The sequence below is a fragment of the Oryzias latipes genome, chromosome 19 (genome assembly GCF_053564925.1).
Source record: "Oryzias latipes strain Hd-rR chromosome 19, Olatipes_Hd-rR_3.1".
In the NCBI taxonomy this organism is placed as follows: domain Eukaryota; kingdom Metazoa; phylum Chordata; class Actinopteri; order Beloniformes; family Adrianichthyidae; genus Oryzias; species Oryzias latipes.
The window spans coordinates 3,055,111-3,072,773 of NC_136255.1; the positions used below are offsets into that span (position 1 = coordinate 3,055,111).

Genomic DNA, 17,663 nt, shown 5'->3' on the forward strand with positions numbered 1-17,663 from the left:
TGCAGTGCCTGAACTAAACATCCTGTTTAACCCTGAGAGGGCTCCTTTCTTGCGCTCACTCTCCTTCCTCGTTAGACCTCTAACTGTGCTTGTCAGACATGTGGGGAGCCTCGGTTAACCCCTGCTTCAGTTGTGAAACACGCTGCCTCGTAACCGTCGTTGAGATGTGCTTTGAGTCAGCATGGCTCCAGGCAGACGCTGCACTTGCTCTCCGGGCTGTGATCAGCTGGAGCTCCTCGTGACAGGCGTGGTGACGAATTTAGCTGAGCACAGAGCGCCTGCTTTTGTCGGGATTATCAATCAACCACTTCAGGAAGGGAGCTGTCAAAATAAAGGGCGGGGTTTTTCAGGCTCAGAGCTCCAAGCAGTTGGAATCCATTTTCCCTCCTGCAGGTATTTAAAATTCAGGTCTGGTTTGTGAAGAGCAGAGCTGCTGTTAAACTGCATCTGCAGGGATTAATGTTGGCAGAAAGTCCTCCTCTCTAATCGTGGCAGGAGAGCTTATTTTCCCCTTTCACAGCTCCTCCAGCACTCATGCAGAAAAACTTTACAGAATTTACAAATACAAATAATTTTTTTTGCCATTGATGCTACTCACATTAATTATTCTATAACTGTTTTCAGTAATCCTTCTGAACCTTTTTTTAAATGTTTTCTGCCAAAAATAGCGCCTCTGTAAATAAGCTGTTAAAATCTGAAAGAAGAGAACCTCAGCAGTGTTTGACGTCTCCTCTCCCTGGTTGCCTAATTACTCGATACCCGGCTTCAGTGGAGGAAGAGCAGCAGGAGTTGCATGAATGAACTATGCATGCAGAAACTCTTTGTACTGTTTTCTGAATAAAAAGTCTGGTTTTTGAACCAAAATAACAGTTTCTTAGGCTTCATAGAGTGCAAACATCCTCCAGCAAAACTGAAATATGTAAGAGGAAACGTCTGCTTCATGGATCCATGCGGAGAATAGTTGAAAACGTGGTTTTAATGGATAGATCATCTGAATATAGAGTATTATTTTGTTTTTATTCGGATCATGTTTTGTATTGTTATTATAATTTCATAAAGTTCCATTCCGATCATCTTTTAATTTATTTCCAAAAATGTTCCAGTCGCCTTTTATTTATAATGATGCCATTCTTAGCCAAAGTCTAAAAATTGTTCTTGTTTTCTCTGACATATTTTCAGCAGAGCGGCAAGACTTAATTAGAAATTTAAATGAGTTATGGGCGGGATTGTGGGGCAGAGTAACCCTGTCCCCATTTCCCATCATCCATCTGTTTACATGCTCTCCCACAAGCTTATAGCTCTTCACCAACTCAAGCTAACATTAGCGGTGCAACAAAAATGGCAACAAATGTTGAAACTATCCATCCGTACAATCTTGGTCCAGATTTCAGTGGATGGGGTGTGAACTTCCAACAAGCTCACTCCTGATTGGCAACAGTAGTTGCCATAGAAACCATGACTCAGACTGGATCGAACCAATCACTACTTACTACTGTTGTCTGGCTCCAAAGGGCTGCATCCATATCATGGAAAAATGGCTGCTGAAATGATTTTGTTTCGTTAGAGTAAGGCATTTTCTCTGGATGACGCCACTCAGTCGGTCCAGTTCTCGCAGGGGGCAACATCACTTTACCCATGAGCCAGTGTTTGCTGAGGTCACCAACGTTCTTCAGAATCAATCACTTCAACTTTAAAGTGGTGTACAGACTCATTCAAGAACATGTAGAAAACCTAACATTGGTGTTTTCGGGCTGAGCACCTGCATGGTAGTCAAACATCTGCAGAAGAGATGCACAGCTGTGGATGCAGTGGTGAAAACACTGATGTGCAGAAACATGTTCCTCACAGTGACTGGGATATCAAACAATTTCCTGCTTCTTTAGGGAGCAGTTTGCAAACATCCATAGACCAGAGCACAAAGAAGGGTAATGAAGTCATGGGTCTGAGAGTTTGGAGGGAAGGAACTTTGCCGGGCTGCTCAGAATCCTGATCCCAACCTGGCAGAACATCTTGGAGATGAAAAAAGGCTGAGCTTCTTGTCCAACACGTGTCTAAAACTGCATTTTCTTCAAACTTTGGTTCACAGAACAGCACCAGTTCTCCTGGACCGATGAAAGGCCCGACTGTGGCTGCTCGACTCAAACACCTCCAGCAAGGCAGCCTGGAAAGACCCAAGACCCGCAAGCAGAAAGAGGACTTCCCTAAAGTCCAGGGCCAGCAGCAGGTATTCCACTTCTGAACCCTCCACCTCTGAAGCCTCTCCAAAGGAATTCCCACCTTCCCTGCAGAATGCTGGAGACGAAAAACAAACTATTTCAGATGTAATAAAGAGAAAAAAAGGCATTTCTACCTGATCTCGATGTGTTTTAACATTTAAGTTACTGGATCTCACCTGGCTTGCTCAGAGATCAAGTCTTTGTCGTAGAAGTCTGTTGATGTTCTGACTTGCAGAAAAAGGTCTCTGTGGTGCTGGTGGCTCACTAAACTAGCTTTATTACAACTGTTGGAGCCAGTTAGAGACACGTTTTGCCTCAGCCGTGCAGCGGGGTTGTCATCAAAGCCACGGTAGGATCTCATCTGTCAGACTGATGAGGATTCCCCCTGATCTCCTTTTTATCTTGGCTCGTCCTCTCTGTCGTACTCATTCCACCCAAAGGTCAGCAGGCAGGACCCAAACACCTGCTGAAGACAAAATGGCTTTCTGACAAGTTATCAAGCATGCAGAGAGATTGTTTCTGCCTTTACACAGCTAGAATGTCATCACTGATCTCAGCAGATGATGAGAAGTAGCAAAAAGTATGTTTTTGTTCACAAACAACAACTGAGAACACACAGAGTAAAATAGAAAGCAACACGTTCTACAACTGAAACCTAAAACTTGTGCTTTATTTCAGTATTTTCCTCAAGTAAACAAAATCTTATGTTTTATTTTAGAACTAGGTTTTAGTCTGTCCTCCTTTAAGAAGTACCAAACCTAAAACAAAATTTTCAAATCTCAAATACTTGCAGGTAAACTGATCAACTTTGTTCTATTGTTACAGGAAATTGAGGCTCAGCGGCTGAATCAAGTTAAAAAAAAGATTCTTTATATTTTTTGCAAAAAGGTCAAACTTTTTATGATTTCTTCAGGTTTGTCCAGACTATGGAAGGGTTTTAGAACACTATTTAGGCTTTTGATACACCTGCATAGATTTGCAAATGTTGATATTTTATTTCAACAATCAGATTCAAATTTGACTATTTGCTCCAGCATAACTGCACCTGAAATCTGCATAAATACACAAGATTTCTGCAAGAAAACACCTGCTGTGTGCATAAATGCACCTGTCATCTGTATAAATGCACCTGTCATATGCATAAATGCACCTGTCATCTGCATAAATGCACCTGTTATCTTTATAAATACACCTGCTATCTGGATTGATACACTTTCTATCTGCACATTTGATTCTAATCTCCAGAGAGGAACAAGATTTCTGCATAACATACACGTCATCTGTATAATTGCACTAACTGCACTACACTACACAAATGCACTTTCGTTCTCCACAAATGCACCTGGCATCTAAATAAACCCATTTTTACATAAACGCACCTGCCATCTGGATGAATACACCTGATATCTGTACAAATGCCTTTGACAATTCACCTGTCATCACATGCTGTCTGGGCAAATGCACCTGTCATCTGCATAAATGCACCTGTCATCTGCATAAATGCACCTGTCATCTGCATAAATGCACCTGTCATCTGCATAAATGCACCTGTCATTTGAGTAGATACACTTGTCATCTGCATAAATGCACCTGTCATCTGCATAAATGCACCTGTCATCTGCGTAGATGCACCTGCTGTCTGAAGAAATGCACCTGTCATCTGCATAAATGCACCTGTCATCTGCATAAATGCACCTGTCATCTGCATAGATGCACTCACTGACTTGCTCTGCAATCTGGCAGAGCAACCAACACTCCAGAAGTCTTACTAATAGACAGACTGAAGAATGATTTTCATACGTTCTCAGCCTTGAGTCACAAATCTCATCTGTAAATGCAATCTTTTGGCAGAGCTTGTTCTACCGTCAATCACAGGTTTTTTTCATTTTCAAGGTATTACCGCGTTTAGGATCTGTGTAAACAGTAGCTAAAAGTTTGGGGAGACTCCCTTGTTCGCAGAGTGTTGTAGGGAGCAGTTTGTGCTGACTTCATTTGGCATCGTCATGGAAACACAGTGACTCCTGTGACAAGTGACCAAACTTTAAAGCTTTCAGAAACACAAACCTTTCCTGACCTTCATTCAAGGATCTCCTTCTTTTTTTCTGACAACAGTCTCTTTGCTCTGCATTTACCTTTCCTTCGCATTATAAAAACCTCTAGGATTCTCTTAGTCTCATTTTCTGGTTTTATTTTTGAGCCTGTCAGAAACAGACCAAAACAAAAGGATGCATCACAATCATGCCTTTTTCCTGATAGCAGTAACAACAGAGGTGTGGCCGGGTGTTCCCTTCTGCCATCACTGTCTACAACAGTGACAGATAGCTGCTCTGGCTTCTTGATGGCCTGAAGTATGTTCCTCATGCTGCAAATGCAGCCATAGTTGTTGTGCACAACAGCTCTGGAAATAAGATTTGTATTTTTTTTAGATAAGCTGTCAGTTACTTTTTGTTAATAGTTCATTTGTAACCAGTACTCTGGTAGGATCTATTATAACTCTGTTCTTTGATCAGATCACACCCACTATGAAAATGTGATCAATGTTTAGGTACAAATGAGAAGAAAAGAAATGTTATGAACTTGGTTTCTGGCAAAGTGTTGGAATAGTCCATTTAATTATTATTATTTTTTTTTTTTTTTGCAAAGGTCTAACTTTAGTCAATGATCCAAAGTCCCAGAGCTAAAAGATCGGGTCTTAAAGCATCACATATTTATTTAAGCAATAACACTTTTGCATTTGGTGAAATATTCTCCCTCTTTGGAAATGATTGATTTCACTGCTGTGTTGTTTTTGTGTTTCTGTTGTGTAATGTTGTTTCATCTTCTATAGTGCTGTAAACAACAACAACAAAAAGAGCGTATTGGGCTGGGTTGATAAAATCAATTAATTGATCTGATTTGATCCAAGCTTAATAGATCACTAATCTATCCATAAAAGTAGAGATCGATCTGTGGAATTTCCCATTGGAAGGCCAATGCTAACGCTCGTTCAACCTAAACAAAAAGGTTTATAGACCCATAGGCAGGAATCTTCCAAACTCTTTTAAGGAAACATTTTTTTTGTGGTGTAAAGCATCGTTTTTGCTCCAATCTTCTGGAATAAAGTGTGATGCTGTAGTGAGAGCTCCACCTAGTGGCCAGACTGCAACACCTCCAGGAGAAGCAGAACATTTGATCTGTACATTTTTGTTGGAGCTTCTCCATTTGAGAAATCGCGTAACGCTGTATGGTGTTATTAATTTCACTGGTTTATTCTTTCACTAATAATATTTACAGTATGTGAACTGTATTGTAATTTGAATATATTCAAAACAGTTATAGAATATTAATGTAGTTCTATGAAAAGATGTTTAAATGTGAAAACCGTATAAATTCAAAATTGAATGAAATTAAAACAAATTGAGTGGACTGAAAGAATCTAAAAAAATCATGAATTGAATTGATCCAGGTTCTGGTGAATCGAATGGAGTCGATTCTGGAAATTTGGTGATACCCAGCCCTGCCCGCCTGGTAAAAGGCATTCACAAGAAGTCCTTCCTGTCGCCTGGATGCTGGTGGCAGTGACTGTCTCACTTTTTACTTCAACACCCTGAAAGTCGCGGTCTGATTAGTACATTTGAAATGAGAGATGCTCTCACATCCCTTCTGTAAGGATGGCCAGGAGAACGACAGGATGAAGACAGCTACCTCTCTGATGATGAGGAGGAATCCACTAAAGTTTCAAATCTGAGGTCTCAAGTCTTTAAGGCGAAGTCTCTGTCTTACGTTTCACTAGTGAGGAAGACTAGAAACTGTATTTTTTAAGATGTCAAAACATCTGAGGCTAAAGCGAACCAAGACTTTAAGAAATCTGGTTCTCAGATGAAAGTTCATTACTGTGTGAGCTCACTGAGCCCCACCTTGCCTCTGGTGGAAGGTTGGCGCCAGTGTGTGGCAGTGGAGCCGCCATGAGTGGGTGAATGGGACTGTGACTGTGAAGCACTTTGGGCCTTTGAGGAAGGCAGAAAAGCGCCGTACAAGTATTATCCATTAACCTTTTTATAATATATATATAATTCAGCAACAGTGGTCCATTTAATTTTTTTTTTTGCAAAGGTCCAACTTTGGTCAAAGATCCAAAGTCCCAGAGCTAAAGGATCTGGTCTTTCAGGACCACAGGCTGTCCTATATTTTTTATCTATTCTCAAAGTGTTCCCGGTGGTCTTTTAATTATAATTGTGCATTTTTTCAGCCAAATTTTTTTTTTAAATCTGTGTTGCTTTTTAGGACAGATTTTCTTCAGGAGTTAATAAGAAATTTCAATGTGAGCTGTGGGGGGGACAGTTGCCAGGGGGTAAACCTGCTCTCATTTCCCATCATCTCTCCATTTAGACGCTCTCCTGCTGGTTTACAGCCCCTCACACCCTCAACCTAACATTAAAGGTGCAACAAAAACAGCACCAGTATCAGATCTATCCATCCATCCATGGATCTGCTGGTCTGCAGGTGGATGTTCGACTGAGAGCCTTTTTTAAACGCCACATTTTTATCTGCTCAAGATCCATCACTGTTTAAATAAAGAAATACTCAGAAATCTTAATTTTCTTTATATTTGACCTCCATTGTGAGAAACATGCCACAAGAACATTTGAAAAACACCAAAAAGATCATTTTCATTGGAGTGGGTCTATAGATAGATAGATAGATAGAAACTTTTTTAATCTCCCGTAGGAGAAATTCAGGTGTCCGGTAGCAACAACCACACACAATAAGCAACCGTAGAAAGACAGTTCACAAAATAAGATATCAGTTCGTATCAGGCAGGTTCATTAAACAGCCTGATAGCTGAAGGGACAAACGAGTTCTTAAAGCATTCTGTCCTGCAGATAATAATATGCAGGTATAATGCAGATATATGCATAGTATAATGCACAATATAATGCATAATAATGCAGATGTAATGATCCCACAGAGACAGTTTGGCATTGTTGAGGCTGAAAAGCAATAGCAGTTACTACTGTTTTTATGCTTCTTTAGGTGCTTATAACCCTTGTCCTATCCTAGGCACTTTAACATTGGGAGTTGGGTCATCTAGACCCACTAGACAGTGCTCTGAACCTTTTTCTTCAATGATTTGTGATCTTCACTGGTGTCCATGGATTACATGAAATCTTTCCACCTTTATCATGGTAGGGAGAACACGTCAATGGAAGGGGGGGTCAACTGGACCCCATAGGATAGCACAAGGGTTACACAGATGTTTTGGTCATTTGCCCTGTAAAACCCTTCTCAATTGAAACATCAAGCCTTTGCATGGATGCAATTCATTTATTTATCGATAGCTTTTTTTATTTCTTTTCCTTTTCTCTTCAAACACTGATACAATGCCTTGTCCTTTTTCTATCCCTTCCTCTCCTCTTGCTCCTCTTCCTCTTCTGCTGTGGTTGTGGCATCACACAGATGAGGAAGCGGAGCGTCTTCTGTCTGTGACAGCAGTGCAGCGATGCATTACTTCTGCCTGTCTGCAGTTCAGAAACCGTCTTTCACCCAATCAGGAGCACAGCCATGCATCAAAACTCAGCATCCTGCAGCAGCCCATCCTTTTATTTCACTCAGCAGGGGCGGTGCTGTTCTGTGGAGCCTCAGTGACTCAAAGCAGAGATGGAGCATAACTCAGAATTACATTTGTCTGTTACCAAACTTTGTTTATCTTTTTTTCCCCTTTCCCCTCCCTCTCACTGCTTCATTTTTTTCCTTTGAAATATTTTCTTTTGCTGTTCAATCTCCCCTCTCTCTTTTTTGGGCAGCATTAAACTTTTGTTGCAGCTTCCAAATCGCATCGTAATCCATCCAATCCTGATTTTTCCAAACTTTCTCCTCACTGCTTTTTCGGACATCCTTTCGGTCTGCGGGCTTCCCGTTTCTTTTCCTCTTGCTTTGCCTTTTGTCATTCTCTGTCTGCCTCTCAGGTCTCTCTGGTCTCATCTGGACTAAGTTCCCGAGGAGTGAGCGCACGGATCAGTACAGTTATGGATTCCAAATGCAGACCTCAAAGGTTTGACAGTTTTTCATTCGACTCTGAAGCCTTGCACGACTCTAAACAGTGTCGTGGTGGGCTGTTAATGAAGGATCAAGTCTGCAGAATCTGTGGAGTTCACAGATTTGTTGCTGTTTTATTCGGCATCATGGGGCATTGTATTGTAATGTGCAATCCCAGATTTTAGGATCCCTGACCTCCATATTTGTTTACTAACTGCAAGCAGAGACATCTGCACATAAAACAGAGCAGGAAGCCAATGCTGATCCATGCTGCTGTGCAGGAGCGGATCTCCGCTGGGATCCACATGCCACTGAACCGTGTGTTCCATACGAACCTTCAGACATTATTTCCCTGATGAACACGTGTGTCTCTCTGTGACTCTTATAGGAGGCAAAAGTGGATCACAACAAAAACCCAGCTGACTTTAATGTAGCTGTTGCCATGGGAATCAATGTGTTTAGGCTTTTACCTTTGCTTTCATTAGTTCATAAACTCACCCTTATAATCAGGCATTAAATGGAACTTCTATGTGTTCTTTATATCTTCTTCATGCTGAATGAATTAACCCGTCTACTCAGCAGCATTGCAGAAGTGGAGCTAAACGTGATTATTGCTCCTTCAACTCAATGTTTCCCAATAGTTTCAAAATCCATCATGATTTATCAGATCTTGTTCTCCCCCCCATGTCAAATTCTCAGACTGGCTCCCCTGAGCCCCCCTGAGCCCCTCACTCCCTTTTAAGAAAGGATGTATGAAGCTCTTACGAATTGCTTTCCTGTCCCTTCACGTGACATCTGATGCCCTCACCTGTGGACACGGGCGAAAAACCGGCAAACCTTTGGGGGGCACATAGGGGGTCCACACACCGTAGACCGCCCGCTTAGCCCGGAGAGCAGAAATGTTCGTTCACATGACAGATCTTAGTGAAAACTTAACATGTCAGTCTGTGAGATGCAGGCATGATGTCCAGATTTTTCCTTTTTTCAACCTTCCCAAATCCTGGAGCCCCTAAGAAAACGTGAAAAGTGTGCGCTGCTTGCATGCGGTCAGAAAGGTGCCAGTACTCCCACGTCACTATCCACTAAAGTGTCGTGTAAGGACACCATGTGACAGCATCACGGTTATAGATGCGTTCAACTTACATAATCTTTACAAATACTTCACGATACATTTACCACACACACGACAATAGTACTGTTCATTTAATTGACGTCTCTTGAGGCACGAGCCTCAAGCGAACTGTAAGACACACCTGCACCTCCCCTTAAGTTGCAGCCGCTCCTCTCTATGACCCTCCATGGGCCTGGCCAATCCAAAAACCTGCAGCACCTGTACAGGTAGACTCCCACCCATGAGCCCAGATGGGTTCAGCAGCAGGATTTTTGGGATGGAAAGCTTACACCGTCAAAAAGATCTTTAGGATTGGACATGGTTTTATAACCCACGCAGAGTGATGCATTTTGGGTATGGTAGGTGGACTGGTCAGCCTACCATGCTCAAAAAGAAAAGAAAAACAATACAAACAAAAGTCTACAAACGTTTGAGGCAACAAGACGTTTGTTGAGGAAGGACGACATCACCAGATTTAGTCAGAACTTAGAGAAAAGCCTAAACAGAAATTCATTTCTGTTTTTTTTACTTTATGCACAATTTCCATTTATGTAAAGACAAAAGTTAGCCATATAAAATCACTAAATATTCCAGATGAAATGCACAGATCCACCTTTTCAACCCACTTAAATGACAGAAAGGCCAACCAGATATTTCAATGCTGCTTTCTAAAACTCCCATTGTTCAGGAATTCACAACATGGAAGGAAAAAGGACTTTAAGCTGCTAACTGTAGAGAAGGTAGTCACTGATTTTAAAAACTATGTTGGTTAATACTTCTGAGATGGCTCTGATGTGGCCTCAGGTGGGAAAAGAAGCAGAAGCGAGTTTGAAGCCTCCCAGAAGCTTTTCAGGAAAACTAAGCTCCAATAAGTTCTGAACCTTTCCTTTCTTTGCCTGGAACACAGATAGAGGTGGAATGACACAGATGCTAGTACAAAATGTCAGCTTTTGTCTTTTATGGAAGCTTAAACTCCAATAGTTTTCTTGGTGTCAGGAGGACAGAGAGAAACTTAAATGTTTCAGAGTGAAGTGTATGAAACGAATCTCAGAGATAAGAAGTGTTCCTGCAGCAGATCTGTTCCTGAAGGAAAATAAAAAAACAGCAGGTAATCTGAGCTAAAGCGTTAAATGAGAGTCTAATAAATGTGTGGACCCTAAATATAGGGTAACAGACGGACACAGGTCACATAGAAAGGGAATCTCTCCACAGATATGTTGTATGTATTTTAGTAAAGGATCATAGTTTTTTTTTTAACAGAACATGTATAAAAGAAATTTTCATCTATGTTTTATATACTCAAGCTTTTTTTGTATTTTTCTACTTGAATAGGACCCATCCACATGGAACACATTTACTCTGTAAATCTTTATTTTTCTGCATTAAATAAATTTGTTTTGTTGCCATAGAACCAACCAGAATGACCATTTGTTTATAGAGACCAGGGCGCCCTCCGGATGGTGCCCCCACATTTCTAAAAAGCACATGAACCGATCACCTCACTGACGAGACATCCTATTGGTAGCTGTTTTCCTCTATTATAACCAATCGTGTGCGTGCACTACACAGAATATACAGTTAAAACTGTTTATTGATGGTTTCTTGATGAATTTGTGATCGTTAAACCATTTGTGGATGTTTAACTCGTGTAGATAAAACCCAAATATTAAAATGTTGATTTCATGTGAATTTTCTTTTTTTATAGGAAGTGAAAATTATATATAAATATACTCCCAAATGGCATGCATACTGTATACATTCCTGGAAAATCTGCACGCTGGGTCAACAGAGGTCTCATTTTCTTGTCAATAAATCTGTGTATACTTGTGAGTGTATAATAGAGTAAACAATAATTGTACAGCGACATTTTTGTATCACGTTCCAAATACTAAAGAAGAAAAACATGCGTTTATTTAGACGAGTATCTGAGAGATGCTGTATATCAGCCACATACTGTTCCGTCAGTCTGAAAGTGATGCTTGCTGTGTGGGTCAGTGTTGACTGTGAACTGTGAAGAAGAATAATAAACTAATACAAAGTCAGTATACTGCAACTAAAGACCTGTCAAACCGTGCAAAAACACAGCACAACTTTGTGTGTGGAAAGTGAAAAGTTGCTGCTTCGTGTGACAAAAAAGGTGAAAAAATAACCAAACCGAACGGTTGCTGCTTTTGTACATTCCTGTTGTGTCTTTGTGACATTAAAAGTGAGACTCTTATACAACTCTGTGTCACTTTATTCATTCAAATTGTGTGTGTGTGTTTGCAAAGCCGCTATGAAAGCCATCAGCTGATCGCACGCGCAGACAAAGGTTTACGGTGTGTTCAAAAAACGGGTTGTGTACGTGTCGCCGGCGCCAGCTCCAGTGGTAAAGGGCTGAGTGTAACTCCTCCCTCTGTGCAAACATGCTCTCTTTGTGGAAATGCCTGAAAATCTCCAAATAACAAAAGCAGTCAGATCCATCCTGTAATGCAAAATATGTAAAGATCCAGGTCAGTCCCTGGGGTTCCACAAACTATCAGATATGAAGAAGTTACTTTGTGAGCAGGATGATGCCTTTTACTTACCTGGGTTACAGAAAAAACCTCCCTGTAAATCATGGATTTGTTTTGCGGTTTTACAAAATATGTGAATTGGGATGCACCTCAAAAACCTCCAAACGCATAAAAAGGTTTCCACAAATGACAGTTTTTTCAAAATTCTCGTGTTGTCCTTAGCCCTTGTTCTATCCTAGGCACGTTAACGTTGGGAGTTGGGTCATCTAGACCCACTAGACAGTGCTCTGAACCTTTTTTCTTCAATGATTTGTGATCTTCACTGGTGTCCATGGATTACATGAAATCTTTCCACCTTTATCCACCTTTGTCATGGTAGGAAAAACACGTCAATGGAAGGGTGGGGGGGTCATCTAAGATAGCAAAAGGGTTAATCATCCATCAGTTTGGTCCACACGTGGCAGTTTCTCTTTGCATCACATGACCAGCCAGTGCTCTAGTATCCTGTTGTTGATTGAAAGGAGTTTTTAAAATTACATTTACAAATGCATTTATTCCATTTAAACTACATCAACTGTTTAAAAACACACTAAATCAGCAATGCCAGATGCTTTATTAGGTGGGTGCTGAAAGAAAGAAGTAATGTAGCATTTTCATATTCATATACTTAAAATAATTTAAATATGTTACGAGTCTGTAATCTTTGAAACCGGCCATAAAAACAGAGGAAATAAAAGAGAGTGAACTAATACTCTAAGCTTGTTTTTTTTGGTTTTCTTTGAGAAAGCTCCAAAAACTCTTCCAGCTGACAAGGATGGAGGTTTCCTGGCGTTGTGGAAGCAGCTCTCATGCTCCCCGTCAGCGGAGTCGTTTAGACTTTCCTGCTATTCTCTCAGTTTCCACAGTCTTTGACATATTTGAACCTCTGCTCGTGCCTGCAGTCCATGTAAACTGCATCAGTGTCCGGGTGCAGTTGCGACCTCGCTGCACGCGTGTCCAGCTCTACATGTCGGCGTGCAGAGCGGCGCCGCACAGTGCTGTAGTTCTGCTGCAGCAGCCTTTTCTGCCGCTCAGAGGGAGATGTCCGAGGAGACTTGCAGCTGTTGCTTGAGCTTCCCCTTGGAGCTGTGGCGCCCGCTGTCCAACCGCCGGTACGGCTGATTCCTCAGGTCTGAAAGGAAGGAAAAGTCCATTTGGTTAAAACACTACATCAGAAAATGGAGCTCAAAAGAAGGTTCAAGCTTTTCTTGGTCATAAATTTTAATTTGAGCGAGTCGGCGGTTTATTTAATTGACTTGTTAAAATGGAAAAAGCATCTTTGCAAAGCTCCCATTAGTTATTTATGATATTGGGAAGGATGGTCGTTGCTCCAGAGATAACAGTGGATAAAACCACAAATCAAATACATCGAAATTCATTCTTTCAAATTAAAATGTGTTATGATGTTTTAATTTGATGTTTATGTTTATGAGTCTTTGATCTGCGGGCTTTTTGATTTTTTTTTTTACATACTTACACACATTAAGTCTCTGTTATCAAAAATTTTTTTATAAAAATATTAACTTTCTCCTCAAACTATTGAAATGGTAAATGGAAAATGCTGTATACTTGTACAGCGCTTTAATACCTTCATTAAAGTTAGTTAAAGTTCAACCAAACAGGTCAAAAAGGGTCAAGGTTTAGGAGATTTTAGGCAGACAAGTTGGGTTGTCCAACTCTGCAAAGTTTAACCCTAAGGGCTTTCTGGCTTTCTGGAGGGAAAACAGAACTGCAGCAGAAAGGAAGCAGGGAGATGGGTTTGAAGGCGTCACCTCGTCACAGAAGAGGCGTGAGGAGCGTTTGGTGTAGCGAGCCACGAAGGCCACAGACTTCAGAGCTGACGAACGACAACAGAAGAAGAAATAAAAGAGACAAAACACGAGAGGAAGTTAACAAATAGATGAAAAAAAGCAGTCAGAAGAAGAAGTAAAACACCAAAACAGAAAACTCCCCTCAAAATTGTGATTGTCTACAGTCAAAAACCAAAATGTCTTTTTTTGCCTTTTGGGACTCAAATATTCCTCTGAGCACTGCAATCCTAGAAAGGTGCAAATAAAACATGCATACATAAAAATGTCTAACTTATATTTTGCTGTTTCCTCAATAATGTACTACTGCCATGATTCTATGACATGCAGGTCTACTATTAGAGAAAAACTGCCTTCATCCAAACAGTCAGATGTGGATTTTAGTCATTTTTAGTCGTGCTTCACACATTTTTGGCTGAGGAATCTTTGTAGGAGGGGACATCTTTGCCTGGGGGGGTCAGAAAGAGACTGATCACCAGAACTGGTTAGGGTCACACACCAGTTTCTTCAAGAACAACCAAGGTACACCACAAAAAGGCTGTGGTCTGAAGACGAGAAGCGGTCTGAGAAGTCTGGGATGGCGGCCGTGGCGCCCATGTACCTGAGATGATGTCCTCGATGGTGCCGTCCTTCCCCTCCCTCACCAGAGGGGTCGACTGCCTCTTCTTCAGCTCTGCCATCAGATCCATGTGAGGCTTTACGCATGGTGCTAAAGACTGTGGAGACAAACAGATGTGACTGAACATTTAGCCTGATTCACTTCATCACTGATTTAACGCAAACAGATCAAATGAACATTGTTGGAATCTTCCAACAATCTGTCCGGCAGTCATATGTTGAACGAGGAAACAAAACCAAAAAGCGTTGGAAACTATTTGCATGAAAACCTCCATGGCTGCGGCTGCGGCTGCTTTCGACTCTTTGCATGCATGTAAAGTTGATGGCCTGTGTTTTCTGCTCCAGCCGCCATGGCTGGATACTTCTCAGAAGGAAAATACATCAGGAAGGAGCCATGCACAGTCAGGAGATGATGGAAAGAGCAGAACTGAAGCCCTCACATCACTCAGTCAGGTTCAGACTTCATGATTCAACAATGAGAAGGTCCCTGAACCAAAAGAGAGTTTCAGGAGTAAAACTCTGCTAAGATTTAAGAATACTAAACTAACGGCATTCGCTTATAACTTCAAAGAAACATGGAGCAATGGTGGTGGTAGTGTCATGATCTGGGGCTGAAAAATCCTGTTTGAAAAAGTGGCACAGTGGCTGCATTTCCATGGACTGGTGGGTGGAAGAATGCCTTAAAACTCTGCAAAGAGCTAAGCACGCAAAGGAGGAACGCCAAGAGTTTCGAGGGAGGAACTTTCTGGTTTGAGGTAAGCAAAACAATTTTCTGCAGCTAACTCAAACCCAAACATTATTGGAATTGTTTTAAATTGATGACCACTTTCATGACAGCTACTTTGTGAAGATCCTGGAATCTCAATGTCCTATTATGGACTGCTCCAGTGGTTACAGAAAAGTTAAAGTTCCAGAACAACCTTCTCATGTCTCTCATGAATGTTACAGACTTCAGTGTGTTACCTTCCTTTCAGCCCCCTTTGCATTGACAGGACCCGATCGAGCTTCGTACTGCAGGTCAAACTTCTTTCTCTTCTGCTCTTTCTCAGCTTCCTGTCAATCAAAAGTCAGTCAGAAAGGCACTGTGCTGTACTTTTTGGCCTTCTGTCTCCATAAAAAAACTGCTTCCTTACCTTGTATGCTTTGATGAACCTGTTAAAATGAGAGAAGAAGGCGGAGGGTGGAGTGGATTTGGGATCCTCTCCAAAGTACAGCACAGCTGACTCGTATGCATCCTGCCCAGCAGAAGAAAGGAAAAGAAGAAGCCAAAGCTCAGGTCTGGAGCCCAAACATTAAAGGAGTAATAAAAACATTTGTCTCACGGCTGAGCCGGTGAGCTGAAGCTGACCTGAGCCGTTTTCCCATCAGCCACAAGAGAGCTGAGCAGCTGAGTGTTGCTGTCCACAAACGTCTTCAGGACTGCGTTATCCTCCTCTTCACACAACTCCTGCTTTGTCAGCTCCATGCCTCTTTCCAGAGCTCCCACATCCGCCAGGAGCTGGTCCAATGAAACTAAAAAAGAAAAGCAACTCAAAGAGGTTCTGGTGTTTGGAAAGTTCGTCTCTGAAGAAATCTTTGTATTTATCTGGCCGGTCGGTGATCACCAAGCACTGCCTTGTCCAGGAAATGCAGCTCTGTGTAAAACGTCTGCAGATCTGAGTACTGCTCCTGGATGACGTTAACAATGAAGTGCAACAGCGTCTGCTTCCGGTCTGTAGATTTGGTCTCAAATAGCTAGTTTGCAGAAAACGGGGGGAAAAAAATGAAGATATTAAGGAACAAATTGACTGAATTGTGCATCAACGATGAACGGCAACTGTTGCTCGAGACTCACCAAATTCAGACTTTCCAGACGGAAGCCATACACCGGCCCTTGTTTTCCGCTGTTCATGTAGTTTCCAAACGCCAGGATAATCTTCACACGAGAGTAGCGGCCAAATACAAATAGAAGCAGTTACATGTTAAAGGCTAAGCTAAACTAATATGAACTAGGATAAATGCTAAACTAAAGTGTTTCGAAGAGACAGGTATACCTCAGTTTATAGTAATTCACTGAGGGTAAATGAATCCTTAGGTTCCTGCTTTAAGCAGCAGAAACATCCTAAACGTGTCTGACGACACATGACATAGTCATTACCTCCAGGATTCTCTTCAGCTTGTTGGAGGATTTGATTGACATGGAGGCTGCGATGATGGCGTCCAGTTGCTGCAACAGACAGAGTTTGGATCAGATCGTTGCGCTTCGTGTTCCTCACAGCTGGCTGAACGACAGCTGAGATCATCTGGTCCCGGTCTGCTCTGAACTCACCGGTTGGATGAGCTGCACGCTATCGGGGAAGTTACCCATGAAAGTGAGGGTGCTAATACGCTGAGGGAGCCGAGGGATCTTGCTAAAGTGCACCATGAAGCGGTCCGCTTCGCTGAGCTCGTCCAGACACCTGCCCTCTGCCTCAAAGTCCTGGATGAGCTTCATTTCGTGCTTTGTGGGGATGAAAGGCTCCAGAAGCTCCAGGAAATCCAACCGCAGAGCTTTCAGGTTGTACCTGTTGGACAGGAAGGAGCTGGGTCAGTCCGACTCATTGATCGTTTGAATGGACACATCGACTACTTGACTAGTCGCTCACGTTTTGATGGCGTGGCAGATTTCAGAAGCATCCTTGTCCTCTTGGCGCAGAGTGATGGCCAGATTTTTGGACCTGTGAAGATTCACCACAGACACTTTGATGGAAGGCTTGGGGCTCGCTTTTGTCTTCAGGGTTCCCAAGTCCACAGTGGAGGCCTGGGCTTTGGTCTTAAACTGATCCTCAAACGTGGACATGTCCAGAGTCTGCAGGAACACAGAAAAACACACAGAATGCACGTGTTAAAAAAACAACAACTTTCGGGTCATTTCTTCAAAATTCACTGAGAATGTTTTTTGTAACCCTTGTGCTATCCTAGGCACTTTAATGTTGGGAGTTGGGTCATCTAGACCCACTAGACAGTGCTCTGAACCTTTTTTCTTCAATGATTTGTGATCTTCACTGGTGTCCATGGATTACATGAAATCTTTCCACCTTTGTCATGGTAGGGAGAACACGTCAATGGAAGGGTGGGGTCATCTAATTCAATTCAATTTTCAATTCAGTTTTATTTGTTTAGCCCAAATTCACAACAACAGTCGTCTCGATGGGCTTCGTATCGGTAATTGAAAAAGTGAAACATGAACTCAAAAGGATCATGAATACATAGAGTTCAATAGGGGTCTAAGATAGCACAAGGGTTAGCAAGGTTTGATTGTTTTTTGTGGGGGCGATTATGTTCCGTTTTTTTGCAGTCTGCAGTCTTTCTGCATGAGCTGCAGCGGTTCAGTTCAATTCAG

General features: G+C 41.9%; 2 protein-coding genes and 1 long non-coding RNA gene across 26 annotated transcripts in view; 1 reads left to right on the forward strand and 2 right to left on the reverse strand.

The window, feature by feature from the left end:
• Window positions 1–9,676, forward strand: part of srcin1b (SRC kinase signaling inhibitor 1b) — a 120,067-nt gene extending 110,391 nt beyond the window's left edge. For 20 of the 22 annotated variants that reach the window (XM_078937594.1, XM_078937604.1, XM_078937595.1 and 17 more), the window contains one exon: window positions 2,087–2,391. In XM_078937594.1, coding sequence (XP_078793720.1) covers window positions 2,087–2,239 — 153 coding nt within the window. In that variant the 3' untranslated portion in view covers window positions 2,240–2,391. Of the gene's footprint in view, window positions 1–2,086; window positions 2,392–7,999 lie in introns of those variants that run through there. The other 2 variants (XM_078937596.1, XM_078937605.1) reach the window with 1 other exon arrangement.
• LOC105356609 (uncharacterized) lies at window positions 3,496–4,091 on the reverse strand. The gene is made up of 3 exons (XR_013651560.1): window positions 3,891–4,091; window positions 3,744–3,806; window positions 3,496–3,680 (listed from the first exon to the last, which is right to left on the reverse strand). It is a non-coding gene; the product is annotated as an uncharacterized LOC105356609 (long non-coding RNA).
• Window positions 9,677–12,431: 2,755 nt separating the features above from the next.
• Window positions 12,432–17,663, reverse strand: part of fmnl1b (formin-like 1b) — a 38,296-nt gene continuing 33,064 nt past the window's right edge. For 2 of the 3 annotated variants that reach the window (XM_020712125.3, XM_078937617.1), the window contains exons 17-26: window positions 16,927–17,129; window positions 16,611–16,845; window positions 16,440–16,508; window positions 16,137–16,217; window positions 15,907–16,036; window positions 15,651–15,814; window positions 15,436–15,537; window positions 15,266–15,355; window positions 14,286–14,400; window positions 12,432–13,008 (exon numbers count right to left, since the gene is read on the reverse strand). In XM_020712125.3, coding sequence (XP_020567784.1) covers window positions 12,908–13,008; window positions 14,286–14,400; window positions 15,266–15,355; window positions 15,436–15,537; window positions 15,651–15,814; window positions 15,907–16,036; window positions 16,137–16,217; window positions 16,440–16,508; window positions 16,611–16,845; window positions 16,927–17,129 — 1,290 coding nt within the window. In that variant the 3' untranslated portion in view covers window positions 12,432–12,907. Of the gene's footprint in view, window positions 13,009–13,648; window positions 13,714–14,285; window positions 14,401–15,265; window positions 15,356–15,435; window positions 15,538–15,650; window positions 15,815–15,906; window positions 16,037–16,136; window positions 16,218–16,439; window positions 16,509–16,610; window positions 16,846–16,926; window positions 17,130–17,663 lie in introns of all 3 variants that reach the window. The other variant, XM_011488529.4, reaches the window with a different exon arrangement.